Source organism: Halichoeres trimaculatus, unplaced genomic scaffold (assembly GCF_033239565.1).
Source record: "Halichoeres trimaculatus isolate MK-OKI-2021-1 unplaced genomic scaffold, fHalTri1.1 fHalTri1_scaffold_23, whole genome shotgun sequence".
NCBI lineage: Eukaryota > Metazoa > Chordata > Actinopteri > Labriformes > Labridae > Halichoeres > Halichoeres trimaculatus.
In genome coordinates, this window is record NW_027437201.1 from 15,909,185 (window position 1) to 15,926,788 (window position 17,604).

General features: G+C 42.1%; 1 protein-coding gene across 4 annotated transcripts in view; it reads left to right on the top strand.

Annotated features, from left to right (window-relative positions):
* Positions 1–17,604, top strand: part of LOC141785091 (glutamate receptor ionotropic, NMDA 2C-like) — a 45,592-nt gene that overhangs the window by 9,700 nt on the left and 18,288 nt on the right. For all 4 annotated transcript variants that reach the window (XM_074663218.1, XM_074663221.1, XM_074663219.1 and 1 more), the window contains 7 exons: positions 857–1,229; positions 2,152–2,250; positions 9,722–9,787; positions 10,065–10,253; positions 10,365–10,705; positions 11,073–11,187; positions 16,153–16,364. In XM_074663218.1, coding sequence (XP_074519319.1) covers positions 873–1,229; positions 2,152–2,250; positions 9,722–9,787; positions 10,065–10,253; positions 10,365–10,705; positions 11,073–11,187; positions 16,153–16,364 — 1,379 coding nt within the window. In that variant the 5' untranslated portion in view covers positions 857–872. The remainder of the gene's footprint in view (positions 1–856; positions 1,230–2,151; positions 2,251–9,721; positions 9,788–10,064; positions 10,254–10,364; positions 10,706–11,072; positions 11,188–16,152; positions 16,365–17,604) is intronic.

Here is a 17,604-nt window from a genome sequence, read left to right on the forward strand (position 1 = left end):
CGGTCATGTATGTCAACTTTTGAGGAAAGTTGACATTGTTTGGGGATGTCTGTTTTTATAACTTCACATTTCCAGACAGTGGCAGGTTAGGTTGTCTTTATAAATGTAAAGTTGTCATGTCCACCTTCCTTAAAAGTTGACATAATTGACCGAATGACACTTAAAGACAACATTCATAGACACGCATGAAGCTTTCTTCAACTTAATGACAGATGTCATGCAGTGTTTTTGACAGTGTCATGTCATTGTTATGCATATTTCTTCAAATAAAGTGTTTCCAAACAAGGTTAAGTGTTGGAGTTTTTATTATTCCAAACTTTTTATTTTGATTTTTACTGCAAATGAATATCAGCTCCAAATATCGGCGTCCTTGGTTGCTTATAATAGGTGTCAGTATCAGCCTTGAAAAAGCCATATCAGTCTGTCACTACTTAACAGTGCTGCACCTATGCTTAAGACCCACTCAAACAATTTTCTTTGTCTTGATCCTTTTCTGCAGTAATGAGAGAAGGACTGATGTGACCGTTTGGGGCTTCATCTGCTCTGTGTTTTTGTGCTTGTGTGTTTGTGTTGACTTGGTGATGTATAGAGATGGAGAGGTGATTACAGGCATCACACTGGGGGGTTGGATTACAGAGGATTACATGGATGCACACTTGCGCACACCACACACACAAACACAAACACACAGTTTGATGTATCACACAAGAAGCTAAAATCAGGCTACTGCTGAACAAAAGTGTTAGCAAAAGGCTAAATAAGAAAACAAACAGATCAAAACATCACAAATCAGATTGTATATTTGACTGCCTCTTTCTTTTTTCCCTCTTGCCCCTTTTCTGTCCATCTTTTCCAGGCAGTAGGTTACCAACATGGCCGTTCCCAGGGGACATCCTCCTCCCTCCCCTTGGCCTCACCTCCTCCTCCTCCTCCTCTTCCTCCTTCTCCTCATCTCCGCCCCGCTCCCCCTGCAGGCCCGGCCGCTCCTCCTCCACTCGTCCATCAACGTGGCGGTGGTGTTCAGCGGCTCCAGCTACCAGAACGAGGTCAGGGGTCGTCTCAGCGGGGAGAACTTTGTCGACCTGCCCATCGTGGTCAGCCCGGTGACTGTGCTGGTCAACGACACCAATCCCCGCGACCTGCTGACGCGCCTGTGTGATACCATGGCAACAGAGAAGCTGCATGGGGTTGTGTTTGAGGATGATGTGGGCTCTGGCGCTGGTGCTCAGGTAAAAAGAGAAAAATGAAAAAATGCCTTTGGAGAGTTTTCTGATGAAACAACTCAAGAGTCAAAGTGCTCAGTCACCCAGATCCATGTTTCTTAAAGCTGCAAGGAACAACAGTTTGTCCTGTGCTGGAAGCTTGAATCTCAAAGTTAAGATCTTTGCACACAGAGTCTGTTTTTTGCCTGAAATTGAGGCAAGTTAATATATAATTTGATCCCACTTTACGTCACTCATGTTTGCACATTTGCGTCAAAACTGTATGTCATAAGTTTTTCGGGACATGTTCAATGTTTTTACTTTTTTTCGCAGTAGTTTGACTAGTCAGAGACACCTCATGCTACTTGCAACATCACATTTTTACATTTTTCCCACACATTTTCTGTCATTTCGGACTGTGTTTAGGGGATAAATGTGTGTGTGCGTGCATACATCCATACCTCAAAAATACTGACATCTGCTGCTCAGGATTAATTGCTTGAAGATTTACATTTTTCTTATACTGCAAGTTTTTGCAATTAATAGAAAAATAAAAACATTGTTGTGCAAGGTGTCTTTGTGTGACCTTTTTTTTGGATTGAAGATCCGAAAAATGTATCCAAAAAACAAAGTCAGTGTGCAAAGACCTTACGTCTGCAAAACAACAGAAGGTCTTTGTATCCTTTTCCATTCCTCCATGGGAATGATCCCGAATGAGTTATGTGTTTGAATTTTAACTGTATGATAAAATTTTGCTCAAGAAAACCCTTAAACATAAACAGGAAAAGTTCAGAAAGTAATGTAGTAATCCACTGTGTCCACAGGGGGCGCCAAAGCAAACCCCAACCAGAAGTCCCTCACAGACGCCTTAACTTTTCAACTTGATCAAAAGAGTCGTTCTGTACTTGTGAAAGCTTCTCTATACCAAAACTAACTGTCTTGTCCTCAGGTGGCAGAAGTGGCACAGATCCTGGATTTTCTCTCCACTCAGACAGCTCTGCCCATCGTCGGCATCAGTGGCGGGTCTGCAGTTGTCATACCATTCAAGGTACTGTCAAAACAACAAGCACTCACACCTTACTATCACTGGAGCTGGTTGTTTATCTTTTCACTAAGCTACAGTCATGTGACAAACGGTGTATTTACAGAGTTGTTTGTGTGACACTTCTCATGAACAGAATAAAAAGAAGCAAAAAGAAAGATTGGAGTAACAGGGTGATCCTATAATGTAAATTTCGTCAGCAGCAGCAGCTCTTCTTCTCAGTCTCCTCTCTCAGTGAGAACTCTTCCTCACCGGCGTCATTCAGCTTAAAACAACTTAAGTAGGTCAGAGCGGTGAAACCTACTCCGGGAAGAAACTCTCTGCATGCAAATATTTGGAAATGAGCCATACAGATGGGTGAATTATCAGCCATCGACCCTCATCAGCTCCCCTAATCCCTGGCAGGGAAAAGTCTGCTTTACAGGGAGGAAAACTCTGCTACGAGCGATCTGCATCTCAATCAATCACCCTCAAGCACTTTAAGAGCAGCAGGTTTTTCCTGCTATGACTGAGCATGTATCTCATTGATGAATCGAGATGGAGGGCGGTGAGCTGTGTAGTTAGATTGTAAAGAGATTGATGACAGCACAAAGATTCTTCATCTACATTTTTTCTCCACTTAGTTGCAAAATGACTCCATCCCTCCTTCCTCTCACCCTGTTCCTCCTCTCTTCTTCCCCTCTTTTCTTTTAATAGCTTATCTGCCATCATCAACACTTCATATTTATAGAACCAACTCTCACACATAGATAGACACATGCAAATGAACACTCTCACACTTTCAGCGCACACATACACAGCCGTGCATTCCTCCACTCACTCTACTACAAACCGCATCCAAGCCGAGCAAAAAAGTGTGTCTGCAAGTTGTAGATTTCACCCACAAGCAATGTTTTTAAACCATAGCATGTTGTATTTATGGCCTCTCTGCTAATCAAAAGGTATCTGCAGATGTCTTGTCATAGATGAGTTTTTAACAGACGGAGTTGTAGCTGCAGGAGGGTGATTGATTTGCTGTGTTTTGATGGCGGAGCAGGAAAAGGCAGAGTGAGTTAGTGAGAGGCAGTGAGAGGAGAAAAGATGCTCGGATGAGGCTCGGCTGACAGCTGCCTGAAGGCGATGTTTTACTGTTTCCCTTCCTTCCCTTTAAAGCGAAGTAGTTATTCTTGTTTTCTCACTTCTTTCTTTCAATTTCCATTTCAATTCTGCGCCTTTTTTGACTTTACCTCATCTTCTTATCTCCCTTCCATCGCTCCCTCTATCACCTTTAGTCTCTGACACATGTGAATCCAGTTTTTAGGCTCTGTTGTGCTCCAGCTGGAATCATCAAGGTTGTGGCTTGAAGCAAGAGGCCTGTGCTCCTCTCTTCTCTTTCTCCCAGAGCTCCAGGACCCCATTAAACTGTTAATTAGATCCTTCAGGAGTCTGACACCCCCCCACAGCTTCTGTCTTTCATCCTGGAATCAAAACCTCTAACTCCTCTTTTCCTTCTTTAATTTTGCTGCCTGTACTTTTCATAACCTCCTCTACCAGCTGTTTTCACTTCAGATTAATAATGTGATGTTCGTATTTACCTCAGATGTGTGTTAAATGCTGGTTTCGGGTTTTATTTCCTCTATTTGAAGCAGTAGGCTCTGACGTGGGGAAGCTATAGGGTGTCAGGTTAGCTTATAGCAAGCGCTGATGACTTTGGTGCATTAATGAACACAAATATTATCACTTATTCAGGAAATGTTGATGGCCTAAACCCTGTTAGGTTGCAAGCATCTTGAGTTATCAACACTCTGGTTTGTAATTTGCAGACCTGATCAAGGCTGCCAGGGTTTACGTTATTTAATCTCCCTGCTCATGCAGAATGCAAAGATTAGATGCCATCTATCATCCTGAGCACCCTTTGTTTGACAGGCAGAAAGTGTTGAGTGACAGCTCTCTGTATAACACGTCAAGTAAAGCACTCTCATCTGAGGTCTGCCTGTCGGAGGCCTCACTCAGCCTTCCTCTTCACACTCCCCCTCGGCCTCTTCCTCTCTCTTATGCCCTCTTTGTTGTCAGGGAGGAGTTAAAAAAGCTTGTCAGAGGTGTCTGGCACAATGGGACAGGTGGATTGGATGGAAAAAGACACGTGTGATTCCCCAGGGGATAAAAGAGCTCAATAGTGCGTGATTATCAATAGCCTGATGATGATGAGAATCTTTGATGGCGGTTTTTTAAAAAAGGAGCAGCACCAGCCTGGGCCGCCTATTTCTGGTTCCTGTCTCAGTGATCTCTCTATGGCAAACAACACGGAAGAAGGGAAGGAGACAAAGATGAAAAGACTGAAGGGAGGAGAGGAAGAGTGTCTTTTGTCAGGCGGAACACACATCAAGCGAAGGCGAAGGGAGGAGGAAATGAGAGAGGGCGGCGAATGCGGGAAAGAGGCATAAAGACTGTTCAATAGGGCCTACGAGGGGAACAGGAAAAATATTGCAACATGTCTCTCAAAGGAGCAAGAAATCAGAGGTTCAGTGTGTTTTGTCTTAGTGTGTGTTTGTGTTTTCAGGCTGGCTGGTTGTGAGTCACTGCAGTGTGCTGAGTGATCATTAGAGGGTGCTGCTTCCAGATGTTGATTCATGTGAGTAGTAGAGTGGGAGGGTAGGAAGGAGGGGGAGGAAAGGAGATGAGGAGGGGAGGGAGGATGCGCTCAATGCAAACATAAATAAATGACTTAAAAGTTATCAGGTTAATAATTTTTAACATTTTCTGAAACTTGTGCAAAAGTGTGCATTCAAAAACGCTCATTCCTCATGTTGGAAGCTGTTGCGTGCAGGGATTTTATTGTAATAGGGTATTGATGTTAAGCTAAAAGGCCTCTTTTGCATTCTGTGTCCTACTTAATATAAACTAAAGGTCAGGGTCAGGAGGGTCTGCATACTTAATCCATCCATTATCTACTCTGCTTATCCACTCCACGGTTGAGGGGGTCTGGAGTCGACCCCAGCTGTCATTGGGCCAAAGGCAGGGTACACCCTGTACAGGTTGACTTGTCAGTCACACATATAAATAAACCATTCACACTCACACCTTCAGGCAATGTAGAGTCACTAATTAACCTCATAAGCATAAATTTAAGCTGGGGGAGGAAGCTGGAGCACCTGGTGAGAATCTGCACATGCATGGGTAAAACACCAAGAGGCTTTTGGGGTTTGGATCAGGAGCTTTTGTTCTAGTGTAGTCCCTTTTCTGCTTATGACTAATGACTACAGGGGGAAATCAGTGATAGAGGCACAGCATGAATGACAAACATGGAGGAAGTCATCAGGACCATTGACTTGGGCTCTGCCATTTACCATTGTACGGTTTTGAAGCCAAAATACCCCCGTCACAGGCCATAGAGGCCAGTAGCCATTGGTAGCTGTTTTGATTCTGGGAAAACCTGAGTGGAGCAGGGTGACATTAATAATTTTTTTTTTCTTTCAAGAGTCTAATCACTTCTTGGCTCTATGTCTTGACATAATTTACTGTCCCTAAAACAAATACACAAAAGTGGCAGCTGTCAATCACCGTTAAATGTAACATAAAACCTCGTTTTTAAGTCTTAAACCTCATGAAAATGAAAATTTTCAGAAAAAAAGAGGACTGGAACACAAGTTTTCCTAATAATATCTACAAATCACCACAACAATTGGACATAAGAAACATTTCTACCAGATGTATTAATTTTTTAAGGTTTGACCACAGCCCATCTGAAATGACTGGGGAAATGGATTTTTTGACCTATACTGCAGCCAGCCACCAGGGGGAAGATGACATCCGTTTTTTCTTTTTTTTTTTAAGTCTAAGATTTACGTTAAGTGGCTCTAACAGTGCAACCTGAAATATTTGTGTGTGATTTCAAGTCAGAGGGAAAAAGAGCAACATACCAAAACATCAAGATCTGAAAAATACAACTTTAAAAGAAAGAAATCCAAATTTATTTTATTTTTTGTAGTAACTAGATATGCTTGTAAGAATACTGAAATCAAGAGGTGTTCGCAAGGGGTTTTCATTAGCAGATGCAGCTACAACAACCAGAAATGCATCCAAAAAACTTGATAAGAAATTGATTTAATTAGCAGAAATAACAGTGTCCCTGTCTCTGTATTGTGATGAACAGATTTCAGGATTTTAATGCATGTAGAGAAACTTAAAACCCCTTCGCTGAGCCAATCTGCTTCACTCCATGATGTAAGACCAAACCATAACCTTAGCTTCTCTTTCAAAAGGCCTCACACAGCTCTGAGAGCCCGTTCTTCAGAGGTAAAAACCCAAAATTGAACTCACTGTGTAAAGGCTGCCAAAAGTCTAGTAATAACTTCAGCTTTCTGTGCAACTCTGTCTTGAGACAAGTGGTGAAAATCATTCAGACTGTCACCAGTAACTTTATGGTGCTGAGGAAACTCTCTGACCCCTGATTTTTCAGAAAACTATTAAAAAAACTTTCAAATACCTAAAAATAACAACTCCAAGCTTCAAAACGTGTCCGACAGTTTGAAGGAGATGAATTCATTGTGACAGGTGAAAGCATGTAATCGAAATCTATCGCAATCAAACACTAGAGCATGAATCTCTTTGTTGTACTATATAATGAGTGTTTGATCACTCACAGGCCTGTTTTTATTCAGTGATGATGATTGTGGCTGCAGATAATGATGTAGTTTGGTATAAACAAATCTGACAGGACAGGAACAAAAAGTGCCTTTAGATGTAGCTTTCGAATAATGGATTTTTTCAGCAAAGAAACTGTCAAGTTGTGATATTCATGCACTCAACATTATGTTGTATAATTTTACGCTGTCAGTCGATTATTTTTCAGAAGTTGCAGTCTCGTGTCAGACTTAAGTCACTGGAAAAGTTTTTTTTTCTTTCTTTCTTTATCCAGACCCAGTTTCTCTGTTTGACCTTCAGTTTTTGTGCCTCCTCTCTCCCCATGTCTGTCTCTCTTGGCCTCATGGTCCAGATTCTCTATAAACGGGTCATGATCACTGGGAACTGAAGCACGTTAATGGCCTCCTCCAGTCGTTATATCCCGGCTGGGTAATTGGGGTAGTCGGTCAAACTTTGAAACACTGCGTCTTTAAATGTCAAAGATAAAATAAATTGTGCTACTTGAAGGTTGAAAGATGATAAAGTTTTCCTTAAATGTTTAATTTCATACACTTCTGCAAACAAAGTGAGGCTCCGGATGTTCAAAATACATCACCTAGTTGTTTGTAGATTCACAAACTTAAGCTATCAGTGGTATGGGTTTGTAAAATGTTTGGTTAGATGCTGCATATTGTTTCTCATGAGCATCTGTGTGTGCGACCTGCTTCCTGTTTGACCCCCGCTTTCTTGCGCCAGGGGGGAGGAACAGCACGGTTTCTCGCCCCTGTGGGAGGAGAGTAGTGTGTGAGCAACCAGCGTGTCCGCTGTCTTTCTGTCACATTACCATACGCTCCTGCAGCAGGACTGCTAATTACGTCCGTGTGTGACAGCCGCACTGCCAAGGTGGTGCGAACATACCGGCCAGGGATGGGGGGAAGCTGGGGGAGGGGTTAACTCTGTCGTCCTGTGGGAGGGAAGAAGCAGATACAGGTATAGAGGTAAATGAATTGTAATTGCTCATTTAATCGGCCTTATCTATTATCTGCTAAGGTTCAAGATGATGTTATAACCCTTAGTTTAGCTCAAGCTTGGACGAAACAGGTATCAACCAAAATGCAACAGTTTACCGAACCAGCGCTGCCAACCCACAGCCATATTTTATTTATTCAGTGTCAGCCTGGCAAGCTTCTGTTCAGCTATTTTTGCAGCTATTCTGGTGCGCAGCCCAGTCAGTGGTCTATTAGAGTTTGAGCCCGCGGTGAGTCTCTCTCAAACGGGCTCAGGCTGAGATAAAACTGGTTAAACTGACTGAAGGAGAGACTGAGCTGTGATATTCCTGCGGTACTCCTCGGGCTGAGCGTCTCTCTGGGGCTTTGCAGAGACTCTGAGCAACAGGAAGGAGGGATGACAGTTAGTCACCTCTGAGACGAGAGGGATCTGAGACCTGGTCCCAAGTGGCTTTTGACAGTTTAACACTATCTCCTCTCCCTGCGTCCATCTCCTGCACTCCCATCGATCATGCATGACTTTCCATCTTCATACATGTGTGGCTGAATTCGAGATTCCTCAGGGTTGCTTTTTCCACCTAATGAAGGAGAGAGTATATCGCCTTGAGCTCCACAGGCCTGTTACATTATCAGCCTTTTTTTCTCCAGGTATTTAAAAGCTGTTCGATCTGGAAATCACTCATTTAACGTGTTATTGAATCCGTTAATCTTCACAACAACTTATCAAGTTGCTAAAAAAGAAAACTGTGCTGAGGTTGATGTTAAACTGACTGAATGGTTTCCCTTTGTGTGGTTTTCTCACCCCTCCTCTCGTCCCTGTAGCCTACTTTTTGAATGCTCTTTGAAGGACACGGGTTCAGCAAGCTGCGATAACTTCCGTCTTATCTGTCGCCACGTGAAACCACACAACGAGACAGCATGCAAATGTACACTATCACACACATACAGAGTTGGACCTCCCATTTTTGACAGAAGGAGAGCAGCAGGTCTGATTATTAGCACAAGATTGAGGCTGAATGCAGACAATCAGAGCTGTATTGTGAAAACTGAGTGACCATAAAGGTGAAAACTGTCGTAATTTGTAGGACATGTCACTCATCATATAAGAGTGCATATTTCCCTGTTGCATCACCCTCTGACAAACAAAGCATTCCTGCTTTTTTATGCACATTTTTCCATTTAATAAACTTTCAACACTTCTTAGAACATTGCAGGTATTTCACACCAATTTTACTGCCATTGTCCAAGCACAGGTCACTAAAATGTAGTCTTTATCCTTTATAAGTTGTCACTTCTCATCAACTTAATTGGAGTCTGTTCCTTTGTGCAGCTAACAGAGCTGTTTTAACAAGTGAAAGTATGCGTATTGAAAAAAAAAAGAAGGGACTAATGATTAAAGTGTACTGTCTGAGCAGTGGCAAAGTTTTATCCAAATTTAAATGTTCCGCAGCGGTAAAAGTGTTAAAGGTGCTGCTAAAATGAGGAGCAGCAGACTCGTTAATTTGAAAACCTCTTGTCTGATCGCTCCTTCTATGGTGGAGAGGCGAACGGCGTATCTTGGTAGCCTGATTCATTTTACTTGACTTATCTCAAGGATGAAAAGTGTTTCATGACCCTGGTGTCAAAGAAGCCTTGGCAGAAGTCATGATGCAGTTTGAGAAAAACATGTCCAAAAGTCTTATCAGGAAATACTGTCCTGTACTGAAATGTCAGAGGACTTGAAACTTCTGTGACAGCCAGCATCCACCCTGCTGAAGTGTCTTCTTGTAAAACCAGCTTCAGAGACATTTTTTCTCATACACCTTTCACCTCATGAAAGATTTTTGCCTTCTGAGTGCTGAAGTTTGTCACCCCCTCTCTCTTCTCAGGCTGAAGGATCATCTTTCCTGCAGATGGGAGCGTCTCTGGAGCAGCAGGTTATTTGCATGTTCAAGGTAAAGAAGTTTCTTTAAAATGTCACAGAGAGTAAAAAATATGTCTGGACTAGATTTGAGGTAAAACATCAGACATCTGGGACGTCTCAGGGAGATGAGGGACATCCAGATAAACTAAGCTAAGCTAGCCTAAAAGCTTAATTGTTGCTCAATCTGGATACCCAAGCTTCAGATGAAAGATTATTGATCCTTTCATGACCAGGCCTGTTTTATTTAGCTAAATTTTGTACCATCATAACCTTTGATTTCAAGAATCTGGCTTCTTTATTTGTTCCAGCTCATGGAGGAGTACGACTGGGGCGAGTTTGCAGTAATCACCAGCTTGCTACCAGGCTACGACACCTTTGTGGATATCATTGAATCCTACACAGATACCTCTTACTTCCTTTGGAATTTCCAAGACGTCTTGTCTCTGGAAATGTCTGTTGGTGCTAATGACGCGAGGACCAGGCGAATTCTGCAGCAGGTACGACGAATCCAAAGACACCAGACGTAGTTGCACCAGTTTCTTCAAACCCTTCAGTTGTTACAGATAATTTCACAGGAGCTGATTCTGACACTTCTTCTCTGTCTGCAGGTTGACTCTCAGGTCCTTTTGGCGTATTGCTCCTACGAAGAGGCACAGTACTTGTTCCGGCAGGCAGCTGAGGTGGGTCTGTTGGGGCCTGGCTACATCTGGATCCTCCCCAGCCCAGCCGTGGGCAACCCTGACAGCCCTCCACCTGCCAGCTTCCCTGTCGGTGTTATTGGCGTCATTACAGACCAGTGGAGGAAGAGCTTGCGGCAGAGGGTGAGGGAGGGCGTTGCTATCGTAGCGAAAGGAGCAGAGAGCTTCAAGAAGCAGTACGGATATATTCCTGAGGGACATGGAGACTGCAACAAACCGTCTAAACACTCAGAGAACATTACTCTGTTCAGGTGAGGGATAACTTTACCAACTTACTCTCAAACTGTTCCAAAGCATCTTTTATCACCCTACGAACACGTGATCTGAAGAACAGATTAACTCAGATTAATTATGCAGAACCGTATCTGTCATGGATGTACATCGTACAACAGCCAGAAAATCACTCAGCAGGAGCACCTTGCTCTCCACCAATCAGCAGCCTGTATCATCCTCTAATGAGCTCTTTCTTGTCTCCCACGTTAGACCCCCAGGGGAGCTTTAGGCTTAATTAGGAGGTGATCATTGTGTATATATCTGTGTAAATGAATATGCAAATTCTCCTGTGATGTAGATTCAAAGTCCTTGGTTGCGAACTTTAGTGTGACTTTATGTTTGCAGGCACATGCTGAATGTAACCTGGGAGAGGAGAGATCTGTCATTCAACAACCAAGGCTTCCTTTCCAACCCGTCCATGGTCATCGTTGCTTTAGACCGGGAAAGACTCTGGGACAAGGTAATGAGCGCCTGAAGCTGATAGTCCAGGAGCAGTGATGTATTTGGTCTCTGAAACACAGGGATACTTCATGACGAGTATTTATGACCCTAAATCTAAAAATATTCATATCAGGTCTTCGTGTTTACATTCGACCCAGTTATGTAAGTCTGATAAATATTACCACAATCATGTGCTATTACTGCTGAAGTATCCTCATTTCCTCCTGTAGCTGTGTGTCACATCATCTGCTGCTGCTCCAGCTGTGCAGTCTGTGCTGGTGAATGGCCAAAATCAGCGGGACAAATTAGAATAACTAACTTCCTGTTGTTTTAAATCACTCGTCTCTTTTACCTTACACATAATCTTTGGCTCGCACCTCCGCTCTGGATGCAAAGTGTTTATACCTGCTGCACAGGAAGCACAATAAATAAAAACAAAGTGGATTCAGATTTCCATACTCTAAAGTAGGGCTGCAGCTGTCGAATATTTTAGTATTCGAGTATTCTACTGAAAATCCCATCGATTAATCGAGTAATCGGATAAAATACATTTTTGTTTAGTTAAAGAGCAGTTATTTTTCAAATGAAAATTTTTCTCTTAAAGAAATATAATTTTCTGATACAGCATGTCAATAAGAGCACTTGCTTTGGTAGCTCCAAAATTTGTTAACACACTTTGACACATTTTTTCGTGCCTTGTACATCTCATCAAATGTTGCAGACCCAAATGGCACCCGTTTCGTAGAATGAGCCATTAGTCTCCAAACTCCAGAAAAGAAGCTAGATTTGTTGCTAGTTGCTATTTTGTATAAGAGGTAGCTTGAGGGGGTCTGAAAACTCTCTTAATATGGCCTCAGCTCTATTTGAAATACCACTCTTTGATCTTTTTAAAAATTAAACGATTCCTCGAGGCGGAGAAAATTACTCAAGTAATTTTTGTAATCGAGTACCTCGAATCATTCGAGGAATCGTTTCAGCTTTACTCTAAAGCGTACTCTGAAATTATTTAAAGATACAAATGGAGACATAATTGAACTCGATAATGTTGTGTGTCTAGGTGTTTCCTGTTGCTACTCTTACTCCAATTTCATCGCAGGGTGCCTTCCAATTTTCTTGAGTTTTTCCAGTCCGTATTACACACACACCTTCAACGTGCACACACATTTCAAAGCCTGAGGCTGTATTGGAAAAGTGCGCCTAAACAGAGAGACCTGAATGTAATCTCACAGCTACAGTTGAACTCATTTATTTCTACCCTGCAAAGACCAACGCACTTTATCAATGTCACCTCCTGGCTGCTGTGTATGTATGTATGTGTGTATGGATGTGGACATGTAATAGTGCTGCAGTGGGGCTCAGTGCAATGTGTGTGTTAAACTAACCACACAGGCTCCTAATCCTCACATTATGTATTCATGACTTTCTGATGTGGTGTTGATGTATCGCTGTTGTTTACACTCACTCACAGCAATGATACACCACTTACAGACAGACATTGTGCAAGTGTTGCTTCTTTTCTCATCATTCCTCTTCTCCTCCTGGTTTCTACTCCTCGTCATGTTTCTTAACCCCAGTGATGTCAGGTAGTGGTGTATCCGCTCATTTTAATTGCATGTCCTCGGTCATGACACTCTGACAGTTTAACATGATGTACTTTTCACTGTCTGAAAGGGGGGTGCAGGGTGACAGTTAAACAGGGAAAGTTCACTCTTTAATAGTTTTCTGTTCAACTTAGCTCAACTTTTTAACCAGTAGAATTAAACAGAAGAAAAATACTTAAGTCAGGGAAAAAAAATCTGTATTTTCATGCAGCAAGTTAAAACTGGTGGTATAGCTCTGTTTTAGGAGCTCCCAGCCCTTTTAGAGGAAAAGTAGTGGCAGAACATAGAAGCCTGAGGTGAGGAGAGGAGCTTGAAATTATTTGAATTCACGCAATGGCCCTCATTTATCAATCTTGCGTGGGAATTGGCGCAGATCTGGGTGTAAAAATCAGTTTACGGCAACGTTCACGTGTGATTTATGAAACGTACGTATCAGGGCAAATCACAGCGTATGCCTGATCAGGTGCTGATAAATGTGGCAGCTAAAAACACTCGTAATTTACATAACATGCCCCTAAATATTCGAGATCCACCGAGTTTACGACATGGAGGGACGCATTACGGGAAAAAAGGGACCTTCTCCATGCTGGTAATCCACAACGCCATAGCAACAGAGGTAGAGAGGAAATGACGCCGCGTTGTTTGGCAGCAGGAAAAGTAGAGCGAATCAGAAAAACTCACCTGCAAGGAAGTCACTGCAGTGATTCAGCAGTGTGGACGTGACAAACTAAAATACATCAGAGTTTTAAACATTTATTTTACACAGCCTTCGTTTATACCTTGATATATTCAACCGTGATGTCAGACTATTAGACGCCACAATATCATTAATTGTTTCCGTTCAGGTCCAGAAACATGGAAAGTTGTCTTTTAAAATTGTGTTTGAGGAGTGAAATAATCATCTTCACAGTCAATCCTGTAATCAATACCGCTTCCTTAGAAAAAAATCTGTGCCAAAAGTTTGATCCAGTGTCCTCTGAATGTTCTCTGCAGAAACTTTATCACGGACATGGGAGTGTATTAAAAACTGATAACCGCCTCTTTATTTTTATTTTTTTTACAGTAAACTGATAGTGGAAACATATTTTTTATGGGGAGAAATCAGCTGACAGCTCGCGCTCCTCTTTTATAGTGAAGTATTTTATAGATTGGCAGAAGAACAGTGAAATGTCAGAAACATTCGTGGTGTCGTATCTAATTCAGTGATCTAAATGTTAATCTAAAAACATCAGTTTTTATTTCTGAAAATGTTTTGTGCTCATATAATCTTATAATTCTCCTCCACAGACAGATTTCCCTCGCTGCACCGCGCCACCCACTGACATTAAACTTGCGTACACGAACTCAGACCTGGCGTGGGATTTGAGTGTACCCGAAGCCTACATTCAGATGGATACATGCCAATCTGTGCGTGGAAATGAGTGTTTTTTTTATGCTAACAACTGCTTTTTTAACAGTAAGACGCCAGATTCTGACTCCACACTTCAACCTCCATCACAGGGAAGTAATTGGCTTCACTTTTGCAAAGCAAGAGCTGAAGCTGTCATCCATCTGTACATATATTCACCATGAAAACCAGCTGTCTCCACACTCCCGTTCAGCTCTACAGCTCTTCAAATTCACTTCAAATCCGTAATTGACAGGACGGTTTCATCGAAAACTGTGTGGCCGAAGCATCACGGCACAAGTGTTGGGCTGTTTGGCTCGCTGTTACTTTTCTGTTTAAATGCTCGCTCGCAACTCTGATTAACCTCATTTCCAGCAGAAGCTTTCTGCAGCAGAAAAAAAGACAGACTCTATTAGCCCGTCTGCATGCTGACTGCCCAGCACCAAATCGCAGACAGAGTAGATTAACGACTTGGCTGCGAACATAAAAGAGAAGCAGAGGAGAGACAGATATCAGTATCAAGAGCTGGCATTTCTGGAAGTACCAGGTTTGAGTTACTACACAATAAAGTGAAACAAACTGACGTCAGAGGAAAGTGGCTGGCCAAGTGATTAAGATGAATTGGGGGAAACTCCAAGACCTTCACACTTTATTCAACCCAGCATCCTGTAATCCATAACAATTTGCCTCTTAATAACGTCCTGAGTGTGAGAATATAAAAGGTAGATGACAGAGCGATTGCTTAACATGCTCCGTTAGAGAACAAGACTTAGGAGGATCCCCTGAAGATAAATTGAAATGAATGATTATCAGAGGACATCTTCTCACACTCACCTGTGCCTTCAGATTGTGATTCATCCACGTGTGACAAACAGGAGCCCTAAGTTGATGTGAAAAAGCGGGGAGCGAGTTTCACGTGCAGTAAGTCGGCGTGGGCTGAGCTCAGTACGGCTCATTAGCTTCAGATGATGTGACAAACAGTGCTGGCTTTCACATAGAGAGTTTACACTGAGCTCTGCGGTGACAGGGATGGAATTACTCATTGTGTAAAGTGACACACAGCATTTCTGGCTCTCTGTAATGTGAATAAAACACAATATAGCTGCTTTTATTGAAAGGGTAAGCAGGTCTGGTCAGTAAGGGAGGCTTCTTGCACGGTTTTCACAAGCTACTACTATGAAAGTAGCACTTTACAAATGCAGGAATAAACACAGCAGTTCACTTTAATGAGCAGTGACATTTCAATTTGTCTATTATGATGAAAAAGAAAATTAATAATTGAATAATCAGTCTACAAAATGAACACAGATTAAAGGCTACACATGCATGGATGTATTATTAAAGTGATGCAGCCAGCTCCCCTCTTTGTTTAGTTCCTGTCTTTTCTATTTTTTGTCTTACTCCAAGACTTTTAAGTCTCCTCAGTATGCATAAATCAACTGCTCCTCTTTGATCTCGTAATCCTCTTCATCCAGGTCAGCACATGCTAATTTTTTCCTTCGTAAAGTTTAAAAAAGTACCTCATCGTGTGAAGGAGGGAACAACAAGACAGGTGAAGAAAGCGGCGTTGGCAGGCAGAGAATGTCAAAGCTGAGAATCAAACAGAGATGTTGGGTTTGAGGAAGTGTTTGGATGTTTAACTGAAGCAAAAGAGGAAAAAGTGAACAAGTTAAAGGCTGATACTGTAAAGGTGTTGCTTATTTAACATGGCTTGACACTGAATCACAGAAACTGTGGGTAAAACTCCAATATTTCTGCTGATTATGGCTAACGTTAGCAGAATTAGCACCAGCCTTTGCTCCTACTTGCAGGTTGAAGTCCACATGCTTACTTTTGGGTTGTTATATGCCAGTTTAACCAGACAAAGCCAACATACAACTTCATTGCCTTTTGTCAGATCAAAATACAAATTAAAACTGCTTAAGCATTGGTAAAAAACACTTTCCTGTGCACAGTAGCTTGCTAACTCTCTTTCTCTTTTCCCATCCCTCTCCAGGTGGGCACCTATGCTCGAGGGATCCTCCAGGTTCGATATCCTGTCTGGCCTCGATATGGAAACTTCCTGGAGCAAGTTTCAGACGACCGTCACCTGACCGTGGCCACGTTGGAGGAGCATCCTTTCGTCATGGTCGAGAACGTGGACCCAGGCACCGGCACATGCGTCCGAAACACCGTGCCCTGCAGGCGCCAGTCCAATCAAACAGAGAGGTAACAGTTTGCAACTAACAGATAAACAATGTCGGGAGAGATATCACAGTCTAAGAAATATACTTGACAAGTCCAGAAGCATCGACTTGGCTGCAAACATAAAAGAGAAGCGGTGAAGAGACAGATATCAGTATCAAGAGCTGGCATTTCTGGAAGTACAAGGTTTGAGTAACTACACAACAAAGTAAACCAAAAATTGAATGTCTTAATTCTACATTTCAGATATTTCTTCAAGATAACAGGATTTGAGTTTTCCACCCTGAGCCTGACGTGAGAGGAAAGTGGCTCGCTAAGTGATTAAGATGAATTGGGGGATGATTGTTTCAGGATTTGACAGGCTAAAAATAAGACATTAGATTGCTTGAAATGCCTAAAAATAATCTGCAAAAGTGGTACAAACTTCAAAAAAAGTTTCCTAAATTAAAACGTTGACTCTTATTTTAAGAAACTTGCTGAAGAAATTTTTATTAGCCACTTAGTAGATCATTTTTGACTCATCAAAAGCAGACCAAGTATTATTTTTGGCTTCTAATATCTAGACCTGTCAGGTGAACAGGGCTTGAAATGATTTTTATGGGACGAGTAAAGACATTTGCTTTGCTTTGAGGTTTTGGAGTGGACGCTTGTTTTTGAAATAAATGTGACTCATACTTCAAAAAAACACTAAAACATTCATGAATGCTTGTTTTTTTTTTTCCTGATTTATCAGCCTGACGCTGATTATTATGCTTGTGAAATACCTGATATGCTCCATCAGAGCTCTCTGTAGTAGAATTACTAAGAAAGCAGTGGACATAACAACAGTCTTCAGTCATTCTTATCAGAGCTTTCCTGTTTTCTGTGGTTGTTTGGACGTAATGAAGATGTTGTGTAGTCTTGTTGTGCACCAGTTGTAGGTGGACAGAGTTAATAGCTCTTTAATGGCTGTGTTGTGCCGTGCTGTGATCTGTGTTTGACACCGGAGGTGTGTTTTTAAAGTGCTTAGACACTGAGCACACACAATTACGCTGTGTTTAATGAAGTGTGGAGGGTTGCAGTGACTACTCAGTTCTAAACTAGGCCAGAGAGAAAGAGAGGGAGGGGGCAGACAGACGCCTGTGTGCAGGACTGAATATCATTTCACAGTTTCCCACAGCAAGTTTTAGTCCGGTACCAAAATGTCACTGTACTCCACTTAGAAAGAATGACTTATGAAGCAGTTTTCTAAACAACTTAAGAAAGCAGAGCTCTGGAGTGGTTG